Source organism: Passer montanus, unplaced genomic scaffold (genome assembly GCF_014805655.1).
Source record: "Passer montanus isolate IOZ18808 unplaced genomic scaffold, ASM1480565v1 scaffold1, whole genome shotgun sequence".
Lineage (NCBI taxonomy): Eukaryota > Metazoa > Chordata > Aves > Passeriformes > Passeridae > Passer > Passer montanus.
Genome location: NW_024356504.1, coordinates 582,986 through 606,569, shown reverse-complemented (window position 1 = coordinate 606,569; position 23,584 = coordinate 582,986). Strand labels below are relative to the sequence as shown.

The 23,584-nt window shown below is 36.6% G+C and overlaps 1 protein-coding gene across 2 annotated transcripts in view; it reads left to right on the top strand.

Annotated features, from left to right (window-relative positions):
• Window positions 1–23,501, top strand: part of PGAP1 (post-GPI attachment to proteins inositol deacylase 1) — a 34,577-nt gene extending 11,076 nt beyond the window's left edge. For both annotated transcript variants that reach the window (XM_039699895.1, XM_039699904.1), the window contains exons 7-27: window positions 43–109; window positions 1,183–1,288; window positions 2,967–3,022; window positions 3,126–3,209; window positions 4,556–4,605; window positions 6,211–6,262; window positions 6,466–6,543; window positions 7,455–7,530; window positions 7,803–7,876; window positions 7,963–8,014; window positions 8,698–8,764; window positions 9,635–9,743; window positions 10,096–10,134; window positions 11,185–11,278; window positions 11,934–12,024; window positions 12,239–12,436; window positions 12,662–12,797; window positions 13,206–13,256; window positions 14,374–14,597; window positions 14,941–15,045; window positions 15,866–23,501. In XM_039699895.1, the coding sequence (XP_039555829.1) occupies window positions 43–109; window positions 1,183–1,288; window positions 2,967–3,022; window positions 3,126–3,209; window positions 4,556–4,605; window positions 6,211–6,262; window positions 6,466–6,543; window positions 7,455–7,530; window positions 7,803–7,876; window positions 7,963–8,014; window positions 8,698–8,764; window positions 9,635–9,743; window positions 10,096–10,134; window positions 11,185–11,278; window positions 11,934–12,024; window positions 12,239–12,436; window positions 12,662–12,797; window positions 13,206–13,256; window positions 14,374–14,597; window positions 14,941–15,045; window positions 15,866–16,004 (1,948 nt within the window). In that variant the 3' untranslated portion in view covers window positions 16,005–23,501. The remainder of the gene's footprint in view (window positions 1–42; window positions 110–1,182; window positions 1,289–2,966; window positions 3,023–3,125; window positions 3,210–4,555; window positions 4,606–6,210; window positions 6,263–6,465; window positions 6,544–7,454; window positions 7,531–7,802; window positions 7,877–7,962; window positions 8,015–8,697; window positions 8,765–9,634; window positions 9,744–10,095; window positions 10,135–11,184; window positions 11,279–11,933; window positions 12,025–12,238; window positions 12,437–12,661; window positions 12,798–13,205; window positions 13,257–14,373; window positions 14,598–14,940; window positions 15,046–15,865) is intronic.
• Window positions 23,502–23,584: the final 83 nt, after the last annotated feature.

Genomic DNA, 23,584 nt, shown 5'->3' with positions numbered 1-23,584 from the left:
TTTTTCCTTTCTAGATTTAATTTTACTTATTCTGTCTTTTAGGTGCAAGGAACTGATCCTGGCTACCATTAGAGCTTTTTTTGATCTCATAGATGAAAACACAAGGCAGGTCTGTATATTTGATCTCTGTATATCTACCCATCACACTTTCTTCTTCCATCCCAGAATGTTTAATCAGGAGAAATATCTCCCTAGTCTACAGAAAACTCTTTTTTGATTATTCTAAGTCATGCTGAGGAAGTTGTTTCAATTTTGTACCAGTCACTGGAAAATCCCTTTGTGTTGTTTGACCAAAGAGTCAGAAATAAGAAGGGTTTAGCTCAGTTTTCATTATAGACTGCTTGATGCTTTTTAGCTGAGCTGTGGGCTGAACGTTTCTTCCACAAAGCAGCAGGTTCAGTTGACCTTGCACCAGGAGAAACAAATTTTGTTAGATCTGTAGCTGAGAATTTGACTTCTCAATATGTACATAAGAGCAGAGCCCAAGACACAGAAGAGGAAGGATTTTAGTGTTCCTTCTGAGGCTGCTTGGGACAGGCTCCTCTAGTTTTTCATGTGTACTTATTTTAATGTGTGATTTAGAGAGACAAAAAGAGCAGTACAGTTGTTCTGCAGCACTGACTGTGTTAGAGGGTTAAACTTTTCAGAAATCAGTTGTAGTGGCCAGTTTTGGAAGGTGAAATAGATAAAAATTAATCCTGGAAGGCTTATCTGGAAAAAGCAAAACCAAACCGATCAAAAAACCAAAAATCCCAAACAAAATCCCAAACAAAATCCCAAACAAAAGTGAATCCTAGTGAGGCTATACAGCTGGATATGAGAACTCAGATCAGCCTGAATGTGAGAATTTTTCTTAAGCTCTGGCCTAAGTGTCATTTCAGGAAGGATGCATGTGTGTCTATAAAGAAAGTTTAATGGAATGCTTTCCTGGGGTTATGAGTAGGTGAGACTGTAAAACTCCTGAAAGTTTTGGCTGTGCTTTATAATGTGTAGATTTTCTGTATTGCAGTGATTGACTATTGTTGGCACTTCAGAGCATTGAATTCAGAACAGAAAGGGCTCAATGTCTTCTAACAATCTCTCCTGCCTTCCCCCCACAAAACTGTATTGCTAGCTGTGATCATGAGATGATCTTAAATCACACACATTGGTAAAAAAAATGATAATCTGCTCTTGTTTTAGATAACTGAGGATCCAAAGAAAAGAATGTCTGTACTGAATCACCACTTTGTGAGACACCCTGCAAAGATGTTTGAGGAAAATCCTGAAGCTTTTACACACCTCACAGGTGAGCAGCAGTTTTCTTTTGAATAGGATTCAGTGATACTGCTTTGTTAATGGTTAATCTTCTCACTAACAAAGTTTCAGAATGCACTTTGTCCTCCTTCAGACAAACTAAAACAACAGGTTATAGGCCTGAGCAATCTGCTTTTATTTGGTTTTGGTATTAAATTGGTTAACAAGGGTGGGTGCAAAAATCTGTCACTTCTATATAGCTCAGATTCTGAGGACTCATATTTACACCAGGTTGTCCAGCAGAAAATCTCAGAAACTGGGAATTGCTGGATGTCAAAAGGGCAGTCTTATCTACAGTGGTTGCAGGAGGGGTTGGATGGGTGTTGCAGAGCCATTGTGGTGGTTTTGTGCTGCTCATGGAAATCCTGAATATTCAGATCTGCTCCATCAGACTTCTTCCCATGACATGGCAGGGTGAAATGAACAGTTCACCAAGGGTTTCCTTGTAAAGTTTCTTCCTAAGGATACAGAGTTTAAAGTGGGAGATGTTGACTGCATGGGGTCTTAAGGACTAAACTTGTAGGGCAAAGCTTTATTTTGCTGAAGTGGGCTGAACTGTTTCACAAACCATTTTATTTCAGGAATATTCTGAGTGTAAGACATTGTAGAAGTACCAATGTAGCTTGTACTTTGGTGTCAGTTTTGGGCACCCTCTTACATGAAAGCATTTATGCATTGGCATCTCCTGAAATGAGTGTGGAGCAAAAGAGCACCAAAATGGGCAGTTCCTGGGGCACAGGAAATGGGGAAAGAGGCTGAGTGAACGGAGGATTTTCACCCTGAAGAAAATGCTGAGGGGGATCATGTTGCTGTTTTTAACTACCTAATGAAGAATTGGAGAGAAGATGAAGTTAGATTTTTTTTCAGAGCTTTACAATGATAGCACAATTGGCAGTAGAAATCGTGTTGTAACAAATGATATTCTAATTAAGTGTTAGGAAAAAATATTTCACCAGGAAGGTGGTCAAACACTAGAACAGGTGCCCAGAGAGGTTGTGAAACTGATGTTTTGGGAGGGTTGCCTTTTTTTTGGGTCAGTTTTTAGCAATAAGAAAAAATGGTTTAAATTGGATTTCATGTTTCTGTCTTCCTATTCGTGGTGACCTCTTGACATTTAGCATTTTTTACTCTCCTTAAATAGAAGAAAGATACAACATCTTTGCATGACAATTGGCATGTTTGTACTCTGATCTCTTCATCGTTGTCTTACTCTTTTTCCCTAGCCATATCTTTAAACTGCTCCTGGTTTTCTTGTGTGTTGTTGCTGATGTTCTTCTGCACAAGTTTCTGTATTAGCTTTCTAAAAGGGTGACAGAAACAAAGATTGGGGCTGTTCCTAGTGTTGCATCATTATTAATCACTCACCCTATAATTACACAAATATAAGTTGGTTTATTTGTTTTGTTGCCTTTTTGTTTCAAGATCCATGGGGTTTTTATTTTGCCATTAGTGTTTAGTAACAGGATCCTAGGACTTTGTTTCCTGTGGAACTGATGTTAACTGTTGCATGTAATTGTAAGCAGGAGCAATCCTCAGTGTTGATTAAAGCACATAAGGTTTATATCCATATATAGATAGGAGATAAGACCTTGGTGATCAGTAAAATACAAGATTTTGGATGTAAGGGTAATTGTTCCTGCAGTGCAGCATACTGAAATATTTATTTTTAGGAGCTTTCAATTGGATTACAGTCAAAGCCTCAAAATGGACTTACTCAGTTTACAATGTAAGTAATATTTTTCCCCATTGTGTGTTTATGTTTTGGTTGTTTTGTTGGGGGGGTTGTGTTGTTTATTTTTTTACTAATGAGTTTGTTTGGTTTTTTTTAGGATTCTGATGGAAAATATTTTGCATTTCCTCTTGCAAGCCACAGAAAATCATACAGTCATGTTTACTGTGAAAATAGTATGTTGGTGAGAAAATACTTTTTTAATGTCTGGAGTTCGTTTATAAAGATGTGATTTTTAATTTCCATTTGCTGCAGTCTTTAGACAGTTAATGAGCAGCTGTGGAAATTGCTGCCATCCATTTACAGTCACAGCCTAATGCATGTCAGAGGTACTACCTGTTTTAGCATGCCACATTTAGTATTCAGGGTCTGAAACCGTCAGTGCCACCTGAGCCTCAAATGTTTTTTTTCTGGCTCTTCTGGTTAGCTCTAGATTACTGTGTCCTTTCATTTAGTGCAGTCCTCTATTGATGGTTTTGAAGGAAGAAGTTGTTTTTAGTGCTGCTGTGTTTTTGCCATACTTCTAATTTGGGAAAGCTGTTTATAGGTTTGCTTTCCCATAATAAAATATAAGTGAGCCTGAAAGGCTGCAGAGATCTTTCACTAAGGAGAGAAAGTGAATGGAAGCCAGCACCATCTCAGTTGTCTCCTGTGAAAAGGAAACACCATAATGTGCATTTCTTGTATTTTTAGCTTGAGACATACATTGAGCCAAATTTTTTTTTTCATTTTTTTATACAAGAATGAATTTAATCTCTTGGCAAACTGAAGATGGATAAATACACTTTTCAGAATCATGTATTTTATATTAGTGGCAAAAAAATTGAGATGCTTTCCTGTTTCATCCTGCCTGTCCCTGTTGCCACTCCTCCCCTTGCCAAAGATGCCATTCATACCACCATTGTGCACAACAATGTCTGTGCTTGGTGCTTTTGTAATTGTCCCTCTCAGTGGCACCTTCGGTGTCTGCATGTATGTTGTGATCTCAGCTGTGCTTTGATGGGATACCTTTTGCCCTTGCTGTAATGTCTGAAACACAAGCTCAGTACAGCTTGAGAGGAGCAGGGAGGTACAGACCACATGTCTGAGAGCTGCACCATGGTGCTGTTGCTTCCAGAACACTTCAATTCTCAAGGGGCAGAGCAGTAGAACATTAAATATGCAAAGTATTCCTCTACTGCCTAGAAGAGTGCCTTGAGGTGTTTCTTTCAATTAAAAGAGATAAACATGATATGTAAGATGGATATTTTTAAAAGAGAATTTATGAAAGCTTGTTTGCTTAACTTTGTATTTATTCCTATAAAGGGTGACAAATTGAAGTTGTTTAAAATGGTTCCTAGAAACCCCCACCATTCACTCTAAAGCTTCACCTTTCTGTCCTTGCAATTATAATTGCAAGGTTATGATATCAGTCCTTTAATTATCATCAGTTTTAACCCTTGCATTGTTTGAAGTAATCAGTATTTTTAATAGATTTATAAATGGAATCACACCTAGGTAATGTAGTATTTTATGGTATTGACTTTACAGGACACAAGTAGCTGGATTTATGGCTGCATGAACACTAATTCATCAATGTGGTGAGTATGAACAATTCCTGTTCTTTATTCAAATGGCTTTTGTGAGACTGTGTTTGAATTTAAAGTGTATAAATTATCCTTGGTAGGAAGGGATTGGGAAGTAAAATCGTTACTATAAATAATTCATGCTTTCTATATCACCAGGAAAACAGGGAAGAATAGCTTTTCTTAAAATAAATTATATTCTTCTCCAGGGAGCTGCATTTTTGACCTTCATAACAAGAGCTGGAGAGGGACCTTTCACAAGAGCAGGAGGTGGCAGAGCAAGGAGTAGTGGCTTTAAACTGGCAGGGCAGGTTTAGGTGGATATTGGGGAGCAGTGGTTACTGTAAGTGTGGTGGGGCATTGGAGCAGCTCCTCCACAGAGGCTGTGCATGCCCCATCCCTGGAGATGTTCCTGTGAGGGTGGTGGGGCATTGGAGCAGCTCCTCCACAGAGGCTGTGCCTGTCCCGTCCTTGGAGATGTCCCAGGCCAGGCTGGATGAGGCCCTGAGTAACCTGGTCTAGTAGAGAGCGTCCCTGTCCACAGCAGAGCTGTTGGAACTAGATGGTTTTTGATGTCCTTTTCAACCCAAAGCACTCTGTCATGCTGTTTCTTTAGAATCCTGTGACAAAAGACATCAAATGTCCACAGAACCTTCAAATTAGTGGATTAAAGCATCTCTTTCTTTTTTACTTCAAATTTGCTACTGGCATATGAAAAGTATTTAGAAGGGTGCATGGTTTAGTGGTTATTTGTTATGACAGTCATTACACAATAGATTTAAAACATTGTCTTAGATTAAATTTGTAAAATAAACTCAAATTCAAGCTACCCTTCAAATTAGGGAAAGCTTCCAGGCAAAATTGAACTAGCGGAGTTTTTATCTGTTCTGGGATCACTGAGGTGTACAGGCAGAGTCTTGCCTCCAGCAGATAGCCAAATGTCACAATTACTTTTTCCTGATCCAGGAAGTTGGCTGTTACTCCTTTGTAGAACCTTTGATCAGCATGAAGTGCATTACTAGTTCAGGACTGCTACTTAAACCTCATCTAACAATAGTGGATTGGCTGTGAACTGTGTCCTAAGGTCATGAACACTATTTAGAGAATCAGCAGTATTCTGGTATTCAGATAATCAAAACCTGAAGTGACCAAATGGATGTGTTGCAGTTCAGTGTGTGAACACATTTTAGAACTGCTGCAAAGTCTTTAACAGCTAACAAAATTTTTATTTGTATATCTATTCTAGATATTTCCATAGGAAAATTAGTGCTTTTGATGTATAACAGATGCTAATAAAAGTGCATGATAATTCAATGCTAGTGCAGTTTTAGCTCATGAAAAGTTTTCATTTTGTGTCTGAGCTGCCTGGTGAATATGTGCTGCAGGTTTTCTGTATGAGAGAGTTGGAGCTTTGCTTGGCTTGGTTTTGCACAAATAAGATTTGCACTATCTGAAATTACTGCAGTTTGATAAATTACTGTGTAGCAGTACACCCAAATTTCTTCCCAATTTAAAATGTTAATTCAGAGAGAGGGAGAAGCTGGTATATTAATCCAGTGCCATAATGCTGGCCCTGCATAATGAATATGCTGATCCTTTAATGTGCATGAATTTTTACAGCCTGGAAGCTGCTGATTTATCCTGGAGAGCTGAGTTACTTCCAACCACCAAGGTAAGTGTGAGCCTGACTTTAGGAGGGAGGGGTGCTTTAGGGGGTGCTTGCAAGTCATAGAGGAATGAGCTGTTCTGTTTGGAGCATTGGAAGAGGGTCCAAGGGGTAGACAACTAGGAACTGGCAAGGGGCAAGCTAAGGGGTATGTTCAGTAATGGTTTGCTACTTCCTTCTCTCTTTTTCTTTATTCCTTTCTTTTTAAGGTTGTGATGCTGAAACTTCTGGACTATCCTTCTTTGTCCCACATTGTCATTCAGGTACCACCTGCAGTTGGCAATAAGGTAAAAAAATATGATATTCAGAAATTGCTTGCTTAGGGCATTCATAACTTTCAGGTGCTATGACAGGAGGAAAAGGAAGTATATTTAATAATGTGCTAAGTTACTTTGAGAAACTATAGACCCACAGTGTAGTGTGGTTTAAAGTAGCTTCTGTAAGCTGAGAAACACTTTGATAAAATACCAAACAATAAGGCATGAACAGCACTTGAAATATGTACAAAGACACAGTTCTCAAATCAGTTCTTAGAGTTCTTGTTGGAGATTCTGATGGTAATCTTCCTTGCTTTTCTTAATACTCTGATTGTTTTCCTGAATGTTCATACCTTTGAACAGTCATTTCTCTTACCCAGGTTAGCAGGGAATACAGATAATTGAAGGCACCACACCTGGATTCTGGGAAGCATAGGCCAGATAGCTCTGCAAGCTCTTCAACCACAAATGATGTAGTAGACTGACTTGTGCAGAGTTTAACAGTTTGTGTCTCACAAATGAGATAAATATCTTTGCATCAAAGCTCTCAGGATCCCAGTAAGAGGACATTTGAAGGCTTAGTGTGTTACCCATCTGGATCTGGCAGACCTTTCCAGTTAGCCCTGGAAATGGCAGAGTACTGAATTGGAATTTCCAGCCTAATCAGATCTGACATTGCTTTCTGTGACACAAATAGAGTCTGTGGTATATTAATCCATGATCCAAGAAATTATTCACAGCACAAGTGAGTGTGATGTTCTTCTCTGAGTGTATCTTCAGATAGTTGTGACAGAGGCATCTTGCAGTGAAACTAGTAATGCACAATTTTCAGGGTAAGCAAAGATAGAGGAGAGATCACTTGGGAAGTGTAATTTGGCAAGTACAAAGGCTTTCTAGTCTTGGCTTTGGTTTAAATCTGTTTTTAATATCCTCAATTGCAGTATACTTTGGGCTGTGAATTCTTCACAGAGGATTCCAGAACAGTCCAGCTCCCTGTAACACATCTTTTTTCATTTGGTAAGTATAGCATATTGCTTTTGGAAAAAATGGAAAACATATAACTAACCTTTGAATAATAAATTTGCCTAAAAATGTCAGGTCAGGAGGTTTTTGGGCTTGTTTTTCACTAAAGCTAATACTGCTTTTGTTGGTAACAAAGAAATAAGAATTGTCTAATATCTTAGACTTACAGATATGAAAGTATGTAATTCCCCTGGAAAAGAATCTCAATATGTAGAGAGTTCTCAGATAATTTTATCTAATAAGTGAAAATGTTGTATCCTTTCCAGGGTTTTCTTCAAGCAAAATTCTGTTAAATTCAACTGGATTATTTTACAATGTACAGCTCCAGCACTTCAACCAAGTAAGAATGCAACTTAAGTTTTTAAGGTAATGTAACCACTGCTTGTCTGGAGAAAAGTGAGTGAATTCTATTTTTTTGTGTTCTAGATATATCAAGCTTTCAAAATTTATATAGACAGTCACTGCCAGTCACTCAAAGGTAAATATAAGTCTTACTAAAGTATAAATTTATTTTAAAAATTGTTGAAAATTTGTAGAAATGAAAGTCTTCTCATGCAGTGGAGTTTAGGCAATGCTGCTATGGTCTGTTCAAATGTGTCTGCTAATATCTCTCACTTCTCTAAAAAGGATGGATCAATGGAAATGAGGAATCAGTCTTTTAATGTTTGTTTTTCTTATTTTCCAGCAAAGGGAAGTTGAATTTTCATTAGGATTCTGCCTTATATTGAAAATGTTTCTTGAGAAAAGCCCATTTGCCTAGGATTTTTATTTGCTAATAACAGGACTCAAATTTGAATGTTGAGCTACATAAGCTTAAACAGGATGGGTTGCTAAAGGACCCTGTTTCAAAAAAAAAGAAAGTGATGAATTTTATTAGACTGAGGTTTTGTTTCATATTGAAAAGCAGAACTCTTCTCATTACTGTTCTTCCTTTAAACATTGATGTCTCACTGTCTTGTCCTGTAACAGCCTGAGTTTAACCATGTAATTTTTGTTTGCTGCTAACTGCTCTGATCTGCATTGCAATGTAACTGCAAGCCCAGAGATTCTATCTAGTGATCTGTGTGCCACCTTTGTTTTACTGACCCTGTAGTTTTTAGAGACAGTTGCCACATCTGGTTCTTAGTTAAGTTTATATTTTGTAATGCTGTTCCATTTCAGAAAGAAAACCAAGTGTTTACAGACTTCATATTCCCTGGTCATATGAAGACTCAATAACTGTAGCGAAGTAAGGACTTGAACAATTAATAACTTCTTGATATGTTTTTTGAAGAATATTTGCATACTGTTATGGTAATATTTCTGATATGAGACAGTTTCTCCAGTCTTAAGTGTTTGGCTTCTGCATTTTTTGCTCATTTACCTTTCTGACCTTGTGGACAAAGTTGTTTTGACTGTTCCTAGAATAAGAATACCTACTAATTGGTTGCTTAATGGTTCTCACTAATATTCTTGTGAAAGAAGTCAGATATTCTGGTCTGGAATTCTGAGGATAATCATTGCCCTTCTCATCAGAGGAGAACAATGGCTGCTCTGGATGCTGGCTTCCCCCTGGAAGCTGGGGTTTGGATTGCACAGCAGCCCTATGTTTGTCAAGCCTAGTCTTGACAAAATCAAATGATACAGCTTGAAATATATTTGTCACTTATGAAGTTGAACAACATTGACAGTCTTTTAGATGGTAGAAAAACTGTATTTATAGTTTATTTTAGGAGGCTTAAGGATACCTCACAATTTCCAGCTCCCTATGTTTTCCAGCAGCATAATACTTGCAGGAAACTGAATTGTGTTCTTGAGGATATGTTCTTTCCCTTCCTGGCACTCAGCATATTTGCATGCTCTGTGAGGCAGTGTGTTCACTGAACTTGTCTGCTTTCCTTAGTTCCATGTCCAGGATAGTTCAGAGGAGAGGGAATTGAGGATTTTATGTAGCTCTTTGTGACAGGATCAACAAGTTCCTTACACCATTTTGCTCACAGCTTGAGGTGCCACTTGGTGTGGTAGATGTGCTTTATGTGCACTTGTTGAAGACTGAGACACGTTTGGTTTTCCTGCTTGGTCATAAGGACAGCAGTGACCATGTAAGTTGCTGTTTCAGAGTTCCATCTCTTGCTGAGATTTCTGCCAAACTGCACGTGGCTCAGCCTCACGGTGACAGCAGCCTTCCAGAGTTAAACATCTACTCTTCCCCAGACTGTCAGTATGAAGTGAGTAAAACAGTTTTATTTTACAGCTAGTTGGCATTGCTGGATGATTTTTGTGTAATTCAGTCTTCTAAACCATAGCTAATTAACCTAAGTAAATACTAAGTGTATCTAAAGGTGGGCTGTTTGGCCTTTTGGACATGTAGGGTGTTTTACAAGTATTTGCAATAGCTGGGTTAGTACTGCAAGTTGGATTCTAAAACTTTAAAGCATTTGCTTTTAATTGTCAATTCTAAGGTGTTATAAATTTTAGTTGTAGGATTGTTGTATTCTAGAACATAAGTTTGCTTGTTAAAAATTAGAGTATTTTGTACTTATGCTTACCATTGTATGAAACAATATATTTTTTTTCAAGGTAATTCTGAAGACATCACTTCTACAGGTCCTTGGCCAAGTAAGAAAACCTAATACTAAATTGGTTTTTTTATCTCAGTAGCATCTATAGAAATTTTTACATCCTCCCTTCCTTACTGTGGCACTTCAGATTCCTTCTTAATGCCAAGAGGAGCACTATTCAGTGATCATTTTGCAGCCTTTCCCTTGGCAAGGATCCCTCCCAGATGAATGTCAGGCCCCTGTCCTTAGAGGAGCAGAAAAGCTCTCTAGCTCTAAAGAGCTGCTGTAAATGTGGAGTATGTGGCTTTGTGGTAAGCTCAATATCTGTAGGTCACTTTAACTTTCTTGCCTGATGAGTCAGTGGTGTTAAAACTTTCAAATACATTTGGCATCAATTAAGTTGGGGGAAAAAGTCTAAGCAGGTCCATATGCTCCTTTTGAACAAATCTTCTTTGGTTATCAATGAAGAATACATATCGACGTGGGGATCAGTAAAAATAGACTGGCCATCTGCACTTCTCTGCATCTAAAGAGTAATTAATTTGCAAGCACCTAAGTGTAGTGCTGGAATAAAACTGGCAAGATTCTCTATGTGAATGTATACATTTAGAGTAAGGATTTTTCATTTTGTTGTTATTTTATGAGAATTTATAGGCTATTGGTATATTAATAATGACTTGAGATAGTGGAGGCCAATTAATACATGCATATAATTCCTTCCAAAAGTTCTTTGCCTAAAAGCATATATAACTATATGCAGATTTTGCTTGGAAAGTGGCCTTTAAATTGTTTTAAACTTACTTTACTGAAATCTGATACTTGATTTTTTTCATACTTGTCTTGACTGGAAGAAAACCCCCATTTGTTTCTAATTTGATCGTTTATCCAAACCTATTTCATTAGCTGCTTATGAGAGATTCAAGTCTTTTCCATCTATAACATTAATTGCTATTGGACATTATTAAATATGCATTAAAATGAGAAACTGGATCTTCTAAGAATGATAATAAGAAAATCTTTCTGGCTTCATGATAACATTTGTGTATGTGTTTTTTGAATGTATTTTTATAAATAGAAGTGAAGTTATCCCTTCTTCCTTGTCTTTCAGATAGTAAGATTCCATGCTGGTGCTTTTCCAGTCTATATTGTTTCTAATATTCTTCTTACTTATGGAGGACAACTGAGCACACTAAGATCAACAGGTAGCTTTCTAAAAATCTGTATATTTTTCTCTGTCACAAGTGTTTTTAGAGAAATTGCTTATTGAGTTTAGTGATGAAAGATTAGCTAGATGTGAATTTTTCAAGCTAAACCTCATTCAGCTTGTGGAAATACTTGGATCTTTGTTCTACTTTTTTATTTTTTCTTAGCTGGTAGTTCTTCAAGGTTGTGTTGTAGCAAAATATTTCTTTACTATTTTAAATTCCAGTCTCTCTCTGAAATATCGGTGTTGCACAGTAGGTTAGAATTACCAGAAGTCTACTTAAAAATACGTGTAAAAGTTTAAAATACACTGTTAATGTGCAGAAAACACTGTTTCTTGCAGGAAGATGAGATTTGCTTTGTTATGCTGTCATGTCTTCAGACAAAATGCATTTTTATTAAAATTCGGGGGGTGTTTGTAGCAAACTCCACAATGTCTCTAGAAGCTCCTGTGCCTTATTACCTTAATGTGGGTGACCCATGGAGAAGGGCCTTGGTGGTAAAATATGCAGCCTTGCAGTACTCTTACAAGACCTAGTTATCTTGTTTTTAACTCAGCTCACCATTGTCTGAATTTTTGTTTTGTTGTGGATGATGTTTGTTGAAGTTCATGACATGGCAGTAACTACAGATGCTCTCTGTTCTTGATCCTAGGCCAGTGTTCAGACTTCTCCCTCGAGCTAGTTAGGACAGCAAAGCCCTACAAAGTAGAACCTCTTATAAGCATTGTTGTGTTTCTGCAGGGGTGAGTTTGCATCATTTATTTGTTTAAAACAGTTTCCAAAACAGAAATTTCAGTAAAACTGTTGCTAGGGAGGAATATTATTTTATCTGTAGTCACTGTAAACACCTGACTGTTATTTTGCTTGTAAGACTGTAATAGAAGGAATAGTTGATAGATATCTAAATGTAAGAGCAATTGGAAGTGATAAATAATACTGCTTTCATGTTTTTGGCAGGTTTAACTGGTTTAGAGAGATATGGGAATCACTGTCACTACCAGAGGTGGATGCTGCTGTACTGAGTAGTCAGGATGCATGGTTCCCCCTTGTGTCCCTGATTCTATTTCTTTTTGGGACAGGCATTGCCTACTGGAGTGGAGTATTTTTCTCTACATCTCTGAGACTCTTCTCTTCATTATGGTTAACTCTGATTAGGTAAAACAATGTGATACTATATAATTATGCTCTTCTAGATGACTTTGACCCTGACAATTGTTTTTTTGTTTGTTTGCTTTTGTATGAATGCTTGGCCAAGATTGAATTCTGGGCAGATTGAATTTACACATTATTTTAGACATCTGGGTTTGAAAGCAAGCAGAAATTGATGTCCGAGAAGAAGTACAACAGGAGTTTTGTTTCTGATTTTTTCTTTTTTCTTAGACCTACTGAACTTCAGAAAGATGATAAGTTGATTACACCCAGCAGACTCTGTGGGATGATATCTCTTGCTTTGGTTAGCTGGACCACTTGTGGTGCATTTGCTGTGCTCATTATTTATCTTCAATACTTGTTCAAGGTACTAAAAGGCTAAACATTTTGTATTTATAACTGAATTGAAAATTTTAGGTGCTTTGAATTAACCACAGGTTAAAAGCAAAAATCCAGATTACCCTTTTTCACACATAAAAGAAATGTTATTATTCTCATACTTTAAATAGGTATTTCTAATTTCTCACTGTCATAATCTTATAATCTGTAGAATTTTTCTTCTTCTTTTGTTTATGCTTCTTAGAAAGAAACGTGTGGTCCCACGTGCCCACTACAACAATGCAGATAATTGAGAATTTTAACTTATAGCTAGGCAATATTATACAAACAAAGACTAATACCTCCCTTGAAGAGTAGGGAGTCCTCAGTTTCTTTTCCTGTACTACAGCTTTTGTGTGAAGAATCCTTACTAAACAAGCAACTGCTTGTCTTACAGGTGGTAAAACTGCATGTAACTGTAAGAGCAGAGCAAAACAGGCACAACAGGGTGAGTCTGTTTCCTGCTTCTGTTCCAAACTCTGGCCAAAAATTGTCTGGCAAACTTCTGCCTTGGTACTCTCAGGTTGTGCTGCAGTGACTGGGTAGCTGTAGTTCCCTTGCTGCATGTGTGATGTGAAAGAGCATCCAGGCCATGAGCAGCCTGCTCCATCACACATGACTGCTGTTTGAAGTTTCTGCAATGTGAACTTGTCATCTAAGAAGAAAACTCTGTCTCTGAAGGCACTGATTAACATGGTTTATCTAAATTTAGGTATTTGATTATGCATGGCTTATCTCAAAAAAAAAAAGAATTCTAGGTAATAATCTATACTGCAGGTAAAACTGCTTTTTCTAGAGAGGCAGCATGTGGACATCAAGGTATTTTAGTCCAGAGATGACAAATAGGATGTATTAGATGAATATGGACTGAGGTTGCAGCAGTGTCAACTTTATTTTCTGGATTACTTTAAGGTATAGGATCAAAGATGTAAGCAGGTGTGGATAACAGCATATGATAACTACCTGCTGTTCTTTGCAAACATAGAACAAAGGCTGACACAAAGTTGTTGAAAGTTTTCTTTGGGTTTCTTCAAGTGGATTTTTCATGTTTAGTTGAAAATCCTTTCCTTTCATCTCTATATAATATTTTGTTTCATTTGTGAGGGTTTTTTCTGTCACTGGAAATTAGTATCTGTCAACTCATTCGTTTATCTTTGCTATTTATTCCTACAGGTAATATTTTACTCCCAGTTGCATTACTTCCTATATCTTTCCTGTGAATGATCATCTGTGATTTTTCACCCCCATGCTTTATTACTCCTTTTATTTTGTTCTTCCCCCTTCCAGGAATTGCTTTTCATTTCATTGGTGTCAGGACATTTACAGTTTCCATTCTTTTCTTCCACAGACATATAAACTATGAGTGTATGAGAAATTTCTGGTTAAATTTAGATACTTTAAAATTGAACTTTACTCTTGGTGGCTTTTTGAGGCATAAATTGCAGATTTTCTTCCTAAATCTCAGCTGGTGTAATACTGTTAGGATATTTTTCCCCTCCTCTTTCCTCAGCATGGGTTCTTACGAGCCTGTGCATGTTTGTGTGACTTCTATCTTTCATTTCCAGGATTCAGGCCACTCAAAAGAAACTTCACAGAACTCTAGTACACACACAGTCAAAGCCCAGAGTTCAGTGGACAGCATTCCAGAAGCAACACAGTCTCCTTCCAACAGTAAAACACTTGCTGAAGCTGTTAACAGTCTTAAGATGCACATTACAGTCCTCAATTTATTCACGTGGATTGTGCTGCTCAACTTGCCATCTTTAATTTATTGGTTAAAAAATCTCAGGTAAATTCTTAAGTTGACACTAAGGTGGAAGAAAGTTATAGAAACCTTTGAAGATAATAAAAATTATAAGTGTTTGATTCTTTATATTATTAGTTACCTTACAGTTTTAAAGACTTCTGTTAATTATTACTGTTTTCTCTATCCTTTCTGGTTTGCATTGTGGTGTAAATAATAGGTGTTAAGTAAATCAGTGATATGTTGAAGAAAATAATGTTTCAGAAGGGGTATGAAATCAGGCTGGGATGCCATATAGATTTCATGTATATTTTTTGTCATCAGCACATGGATATTGTTTGGCAGCCTAGTTTAGAAGTGATGTGCTTTTTAAACCATTTCTTTGCAGGTACAATGTTAGACTTGATCCTGATCCCTGCAGATCCACAGCTATTATCCTCGTATGCATCTTAGAAATTCTAATGAATTCAAGTACTTCTGAAGTGAAATCAAGGTACTGTAACCCAATCTTGAGTTTTGCTTTTCTGCTTCTCTGTGAATTACCATTTGTATGGTAAAACTTAATTTATGTTGTAATTGTTCAGCCTCTACAGAGATTCATGAACTCACATGGTTAAGTCTAAAAGATGAACTAAAATGTGTGCAAAATACCTCTAGTTCAGCTAGGAGGAAAAAATCCCTTGTATTTGCCACATGGAAATAAATGAAGTATGTGCTCTCTAAGCAATGGGCTGCATAACAACTTCTTGAAATGTGACTTTTTCACTCACAATTCATTGAATTCTTTCAAGTGTCACAGAATCTACATACATTGAGCAATTATTGTCAGACAGTTAGAAGGAAAAGGGAATTCTACAGCACTATAGTTATGTTCCTGCAGCTCCCTTGTGGGAGAGGAAATGTACTGTTTTCTCTAGTGGATTAAGAAGTTCTGAGAGCCTGGTTCTGCTGACAGAATATTTCTTGTGGAGATATGGAATTAGTCAGAGCCTCATGAATGACAATCAATAATAAGAAATGTCATTTATCCTCTTGACCAGTACCTGTTATCTCAAGTGATCGAAACCACTGTCTTCCTGTGTTACAGAGAACAAATTTCTAAATTAATATTTTTAGTGACATTAACCTTTTTTAATAATTTCTCTTGCTTATGCATCAATTTTTATGGCGTATTAGACTAGTTGCTCAGTTTTAAAGATAAACAAAGCCTTGAAGTAGAAAGTATTTTGCAAAGGAAAATGAAATATGACATTTGCATACTTTCTGCATATGTGGCTACAAAATTATAATTTTTCTTCTCTCTATTCTTACAGTAAGCTCTTGAAGATTGCAGCCAAAGTTCCACTCCCTTTGTCTGTTGCAATGCTGGCCTTTGGACGAATACATTTATACAGAGTCCCACACTTTGTAACCTTTTCTCTTCTTCTACATGTGCTGTGCTGTTTTGTGTAATGTTCATTCTATATAGGACAATGCACCCTAGAAACTTAACACTGGAGATGGGAAAAATTGCAACACAGAAATGCCTAAACTAATATGATCAGTAGTTTACATTACATGGGAAAGAGGACAGAACTGTGAATACTTTACAGAAAATTCATGGTTTTATTCATGTTGCTTAGAAAACTTTTCCTGGTGTTTATTTCATGTCTCTGAAAATGGAGTGACTTAACTGTGTACAAGCACATGACTCATATCAGTGCAACATCTCAATACTCTGCCTTGTAGACACTTTGGTGTTTCACTGTACTGCTTGTGAAAACAGACCTTTTTTACTCACTGTGCCATGCAGTGTCTGTGTTCTGAACTTGCATCTCTTGCAGGTCTAAAGTATGCTGGTTAAAACTCAATACATTTCAAGCACACTGTGACTATCACAAAAACCACACAGCCAAGTATACTTTGAATTATTTTATGTTATATCCAAAAGCTGCCACATTTGTGTCTAGACAAACTAGAATGTACTGCTTATATAGAACTGTTATTTCTATCAAATCATTTGTTCAATCAGTGTGAGTTGAACATTTGTGAGATTATTGCAAGTCTTACACATTTTACTTTTTGTGAGAGTGAGAAGACAACAGTATTCTATGTAGCTTTCTATTCAGGAAGGATACCAGCAGATTCATAAACAATTTGCTGTAATGTTGTTTTAAAACATTGTCAGTTTTCTCTGGAATCTTGAAATTAATCCTTGGACTTTGTCCATATGTAGAAGCTAGCAAACGCTGAGATATGGTGTGAGTTAACAGTGCATTTGCTGCACTCTTTCTATGTAGACAAGGCAGGCTTTTTTCCTATTGTAAACAGAGGAAATTTATTTATCCTAATAAATGCCAATACATAAAATTAATATGGAATAGTTACAACCCTGCAAGCTTCTGTCCTGCCATACAGTGCTAACTTCTGCATGTGGGCAAACTCAGTAATAGTGGGAAATACTGACCATAATTATTAGCTCTGTATAAATTCTATCTTAGTGCCTAGATGCTACAGTGACTGCCATTTATAATAAAGCCTACAATAGCTATGTGTAAGGAATTCTGTCCCCTGGGCATGTGTTTTGCCAACAGAAGAAATCTCAGCAGTCTTTAGGTTTAAATGATGTGTTGATTCTGTGTAGAGATGAGCTTACTACTTGCTTCTGTGTTAGCTGTCTCTGCTGTGTCTGAGATACCTGTGACCTTCATCTGGAAATACTAGACCAGCTCAATCATCTTATAGGAATAGCAAGAGGAAATCTGCTGCTCACAGTCAATCAAGTATACTCTTGATACAGTAGTACAGCCAGCCTGACCCATTAATTCCATCACATTTTAATAATCTTGCCTAAGTGCCTCCGTTATTTCTAAGGTGTTGTTAGGGTCAATTCCTTTGAGCTGGCTGGAAAGACTCAGTTCACACAGTGACTTTCCAAAATGAAGGACAAATAAGAAAGCCACGTGTGTTTTGTTTGCTTATATCCATGTCAGCAGTTCAAATTATTAATAAGTCATTAAAAGTGCTGTAACTGAGTAAGGGTATTGTAGTTAGCCAAACCACTGTCACTGTTATCAGTAATCTGTGTGCTGGTATTCAAGTCTTAATTTTTTCAAAAAACAGGGTTAGATTATATATAGTCTTTGTAAATCAGAGAAGTTATCTGAATAGATGATATCTTGATATTTTCTAATCAAATGTATGCTACATTAATATATGTATATAAGATAATTTGTGTGACTTAATATACTTGTAGCTAAATGCACCAGTTGGTTTAACTAGAAATTGCTGTTCAAACATAGAAGAGAGTTGTTATACTTGGAAATGGCTGTGAATGAAAAATGGTGGCAGAACTGCTTTTAGGGCTGGCAAAGGGCTGTGAAATGTGCAGGGTCTGATTTCTGTGGAAGATAGTTTTCCTTGACTTCTGTGGTCCATTTGGCTTACTACTCTATTTTGCTTCTGATCCATTTGTTGGAACTGTTGGAAATGAAACAGACTTGATATTTAGTATCTTTGATAGCTTTCAAAATATGCCATAAAATGAAACCTACTGAATTACAGCAGCATAGGATAGCACGATTTTTTTTTCATTTGATGATTTTTTTTTTTTTAGCTGGAGTTCTATTGATGATTGTTAGAACTCTTCATAAAGTGAATTCTGGTATCTTGTGTATTTTCCTGCCTGATTTTCAAGTTGGAGGTAGGAATAGGTATAATCCTGAGTCTGAGATCCCAGATAACAAGACTTTTTCACATCTTCCTCAACACTCCCTTTTCTCAGAGATGGTTTATCTTTACTGGGGAAAGGAGGGGAAGTCTTACTCCTGTTTTGAATTTAAATGCCTTGTGTGCCATTTAATATATTTAAACTGTTGTCAGGGATGTGTGTCTGGATTGTGCAGTGATCATGGACTGGACAACTTCAACTGTTTGGCGGATTAGGAGTCTAATCCCAATTAGATTTGCCATACAATCAATGGGTGGTAATAGGATTAGAACAAGTCTTAGAATTCATCCCATTCTGAGAGAGGATGAATTCTCCTACTTGTCATTCTGAAAAGGACTAGATTTTGTAACAGTCTGAAAACAGTTGTTTTTCAGGTAAAATACAATGATTGTTTGCTGTTACTTCTGAACAAGAAGCTTCAGTTAGGTGAATCTGTAGTTCTGTCACTGTTCAGTTATTTCAGCAGAAACATATGATAACCCAATATATCTATGTATATCTATGCTGTTAATTGCATATGTAAGGAGATGTAAGTATTACTGAAATATCCTTTATTATGAGTTGTCTGCATATAAAACAGCTTTTGGCAAATACACTATAATATCTCTTACCAGCTTTAATTACATTAAAATTCCACTTTATTTTTCACATTTTAAATTATCTAGACTGCATGGGAGGAGACCAGGGCACAAATTGTAAGGATCTATACCTCAGGATGCATTTAAAATAAGAACTATTTATGTGGATCTAATACAATTTTTTTAATAAGCTTTCAGAAACAGAATGAGGAAACAGGGTAAGAACTTAAAATACTAAATGCCACTAACGTTTGGAACAGCAGAATCTTTCTTTGCCAGGGAGAGATTTAATGAGAAGCTTTGGATGATAGCTTCATACCCTGAAATTACTCTGGAAGTCTATAATCTTTCCTGCTTGATGTCATCAAACATGTTCCTCACAGTCTCATCATGCTGCACGACACGTGTAGCTAACACTTCATAGAAAGTCTCTATGTGTCTGATAGGGAAAAACTCACATCTTCACTGGAATGACCAAATGTACCTTGGAACTGAGTGAATTATGTTGTCCAAAGCTAATCTTAGTTGTGATTTAAAAGTTGCAGTTTGGGGGTTTTGGTGGGAGGTTTCTTTGTATGTTTTATTTCCAAGAAACCTGCAGTAAATGGCATTTAAGTTAATATTATTTCTGACATTTAGAGTTCTGCCCTGATTTTGGTTTTGAGTGAGCTAATTCACATAGCAAACCATTCCTTACTATTAATTTGCTATGTTTCAAGACAAATAGATGAACAATGACAAAACTGTAAGCAGTGCAGTAATGCATTGCAGAAGGCATAGAGACTGCTGGTATGTCTAAGTGAATTTTTCATCTATAACCTAATTGGACTACCTTTAAAGTCATTGATTAATAAAATAAAATGTATTGACATTTAACCTCAAAAGCATTGCATATGTCAATGTTTGATACATCTCATTTTCCATGTGTTTGCCAGTAACAAGTGATAAACTCACTTGGTGTTCTTCTGAAATCTGATAAATCTGATCCATCTGACAGCACAGAATAAAGTCTGTTATGTAGTCATTAATAAATGTAAACATTTGAGAAACTTCCATTTGAATCAAGTTATTTCAATACAGGGTTGAGTGTGTTTAGACTTTTGTTGCATTTATACTGAGATAAAACCAGCCATTTACTGACCTTTAATACTCCAAGCTATGAAAATGTTTTTGGAAGTGCATGTAGAGTCTGTACAGAATTGTGCTGCTGTTCTAAGTCACTAAGCTACTAGAAAATTGCTAGTTGTAAAGTAGACTGAATTCTTAGTGCTTATTTTCCATTTAATGTTTTAATGAATAATGTTTCTCACTTAATTTACAGCTTTGACTTTTTGCATCTCCTTTTTTTTTTTCCAGGAGAAAATCAGTCTAGCTTTTGCAAGCATTTGCACTGTAAAATATAAAATGTTCATCACAGTTCCTTTAGGGGAGTTATACTTTTGTCACCAAAGCTACATGCTGCTGTTGTATAACCTCTAGGAAATATGTGACAATGAAGGACAATTCAAAACTAGTCAGGTTTTTATTTTAAAGTACAATTTCTGCCTTTTTTTTTTAAAGCCAGAACTTTGAACTAGAATGTTAGAATCCATAAAGTCTTAAAAAATTTGAAAACCTTTTGCAAAGACTATGCTTTCTGATGTATATTTTTATTTATGGGTGAATGTGTTCAAAGCTTTTAATCAGCTCATCTATCTTCAAACTCAAGTAAAAAGTATACACTTTGTCTTATTAGTAGGCACTGCTGCTTTTAAAAATGAATTTTAAGCATTTAGAGAGAAAATTCCATAGCTTTTACTTAAGCAAATCTGCCCAGCCCTCAATTTTTCAGGTGTCTAAGCACATAACTGCCTCAAATATGTGCTTATTGCCTTGTAGGATGAAAACCTGAACTGTGATATTTTGAATTTATTTTCTTAAGATGTAAGGTTTCTTTCTGCATTTTTAAATGTAGACAGATTTTGCTATTCATGCTGTCATAAACAAACCTTGTAAGCATTGCCTCCCTGCAGTTATTGGCAGCTTCTGCTCTGGATTCTGTAGGAATGTGTGAAGTCAGAGCTGAGTTTGTCTCTAAAAATCATAATATTTGTTATTTGTGGCACATCATTGCAGGTCCTCCTTCCCCATGCAGCTCTCTCTGCTTTGCAGTGTCCCTGGCAGGAAGTGCAGCAGCTGTGTCCTGTAGACTCCTGTTTGTTAAAATATCAGCCAAGTGTTTTCCCCCTCCAACTTCAATAATTTCAGGGCATATCTAAGTATCAAATGTGCAAGTGTGTTGATGTTTATTTTTACAAAAGGCTAAGTGCACTATTTTAGGATCCATTCAGGCTTCAGTATTTTCCACCCACTTCAGTCTGAGTTTGGAGACAGGATTTGAGACTGCAGCACCTGACAGCTGGAACACTTTACAGAAGTCTACAGGTAGTAGACAGGACACATATAATTAGAGTGCCAGACCAAAACTGAAATGTGAAATTTCTCACTGTGACTTTAAACTTGTAGCTTTCTAGAGGGAAAAAAAAAATATATGTACTGTGCCTTAAATCAGTAAATGAATACACTCTTAACTGTAGCCTGTGGACTTCCATAGCCTTATATTTGATTTTTGAAGTTGACCAAAAATATTTGTGTGGATCATACTGAAACTTGATTTGGGGAAAATGCTTAAAAAGTTATTTTGACCCCATTTTACACTTAGAGAAATGAAGATTTATGACAAGTAGAGCATATTTTTTGTTTGGAATCACACCAACCAAAGTCAGAAAGCTTTAGCTGACCTGAATTTTTCAAGCCTTTCTCTTGTTGACCAAAAGAAAACTAAGGAAGGAAAACGAGCTGCAGATATCTGTCTCAGCTTTGAAGTCTGTGTGTCAAATTATTTTTAAGCATTTTGATCTTTAGTCCTCAAAAATAATTTTAAAAATCTCTTAATTTTAGTTTAAGCAAAGTACTGTTTTGAAGCCATTAAATAGCAAAATCTTCACCAGTGTGAGAAGAAAACTAGACTGGGGTGGGGTTGATTGTTTGTGTTAAGGCTCCAGAAGTTTTGAGTACTAAATTTTACTTTTTAGGAAAAATATTCACATATAAATCCCTGAAAGTTCACATGTAGATTCCCTTTTTTGGAGAAAAATTAAAACTACATTTTTTTAATCCTAACTCATTAAAGAAAACTAGAAATACTTAAGATCTTAAAATCTTGTTTAAATATAGCAGAAGGATTTCTTATGTATATTTTTTAATACAAAGAACTCAGGAAAAGCCACTGCTGGCTTTTCTTATTTGTCTCTAGAGGATTCTTTGTGTGTTTTGAACAAATCCCCCAAATTCTGATTTCCCCATCCCATATAGCACTGAACCTTGGAAAGTGGTGCCATCTCAGAGCTTATTGTTGTACTGGGGGTATTTAGACATGCACACAAACAACTAACTGCCTGTCAGCTGGGCACAGAGCTGGTTTGAAGCAATCCACAGCAAAGTTATAAAACATTTCCTTTCATTGAGCTCCAACTTCAGTCTGGGTGCCAATCTTTGTGTCTTCTCCATTGCTTAAACTCATTCCAGTCACCTCACTTCTTATTTTGTGGTGATGTTTCAGCACTCCTGGCCATTGGTGATTTTCTAGCCACTGGAATATTCTAGTATTGAAACCCTTGAGAAGGCAGAATTACCTTTAAGGCCTTTATGTATGATGGTAGCTTGAGGAAAAACTGTTTAACTGGATTTCCCACTGCACTTTTAATTGTTTTTTCAAGCACAAAGACAGAATAATGTTGGCCAAAATACCTGGTTTGGGTGATTAGTGGGGAGGGAAGGATTTGTTGGTTGTGAAAGGACTTAAAACTTTGAAGAAAACATGTAATTTTGGGAAAAATCTTATCACTTCTCAAGCAATCTGTCTTAGAACTTTTTAACTCTTCCTCTGTTTTCAGTTCTTATGTAGCTACCATAAATGTGATGTTGTACAAGAACTCTTAATATTTACAGGTTTTTAGAGATGTTGACAGGGTCTTATCTATACATGTTTGAATAATGCTACAGCAAATTACTGTCCTTACAAAAATGTTTAAAACTAAGTTCTTACAGATCGTGTCATGTATCATAAACTTCAACAAAGTCCTTGCCTTGTGAGATGCTGAGGAAACCTTGGAGAAGAGGCTTTTTCAGATGATGTTGTAATCGCTGAAAGATGAAATCTCATAGTCTTTAAAGACTGCATTTAGATACTTTTTTTCTTGTAGTTGAGGGCAGCTTGATTGGGAGCTGCTCTGGGATGTTCCTATTTTGTTTCGTGGTTTCCCTGGCTGCAGTGTGTACTTCAATTTTTTTTGGTCTCTTTTTTTTTTACCTAAGTGTGCATGATTTAAGTACATTGTGTAGCAAATCCTCTCTAAAGAAACACTTCTGTATATCTTTGTATGGTGTTCCAACGTGCTTGCATTGGTACAAATGGTTGTAACTCACAAGAAGTGCCACTTGCCAGTGCTGCTCTGTGGAGTGCTGTGTTACCTGTATGCTGTTGTACAAACGCTGATGGGAGTTGTGAGCAACGTCTGCCTCTAGTCCTGGCTCAGGTACTCGTGTGGAGCACTTTGGTGCTTTTCCTTCTGACTTGTAAGACTTGGGATTCTAAGCAGAAAATAAAAGTAGTGAACAAAAGCCTTGTGGTTGGAGCAGTGCTTTAACAGGTGCTTCTTTCACACCTCAGTGCAATAAAGATAGTTTGATAGATAAGATAAAGT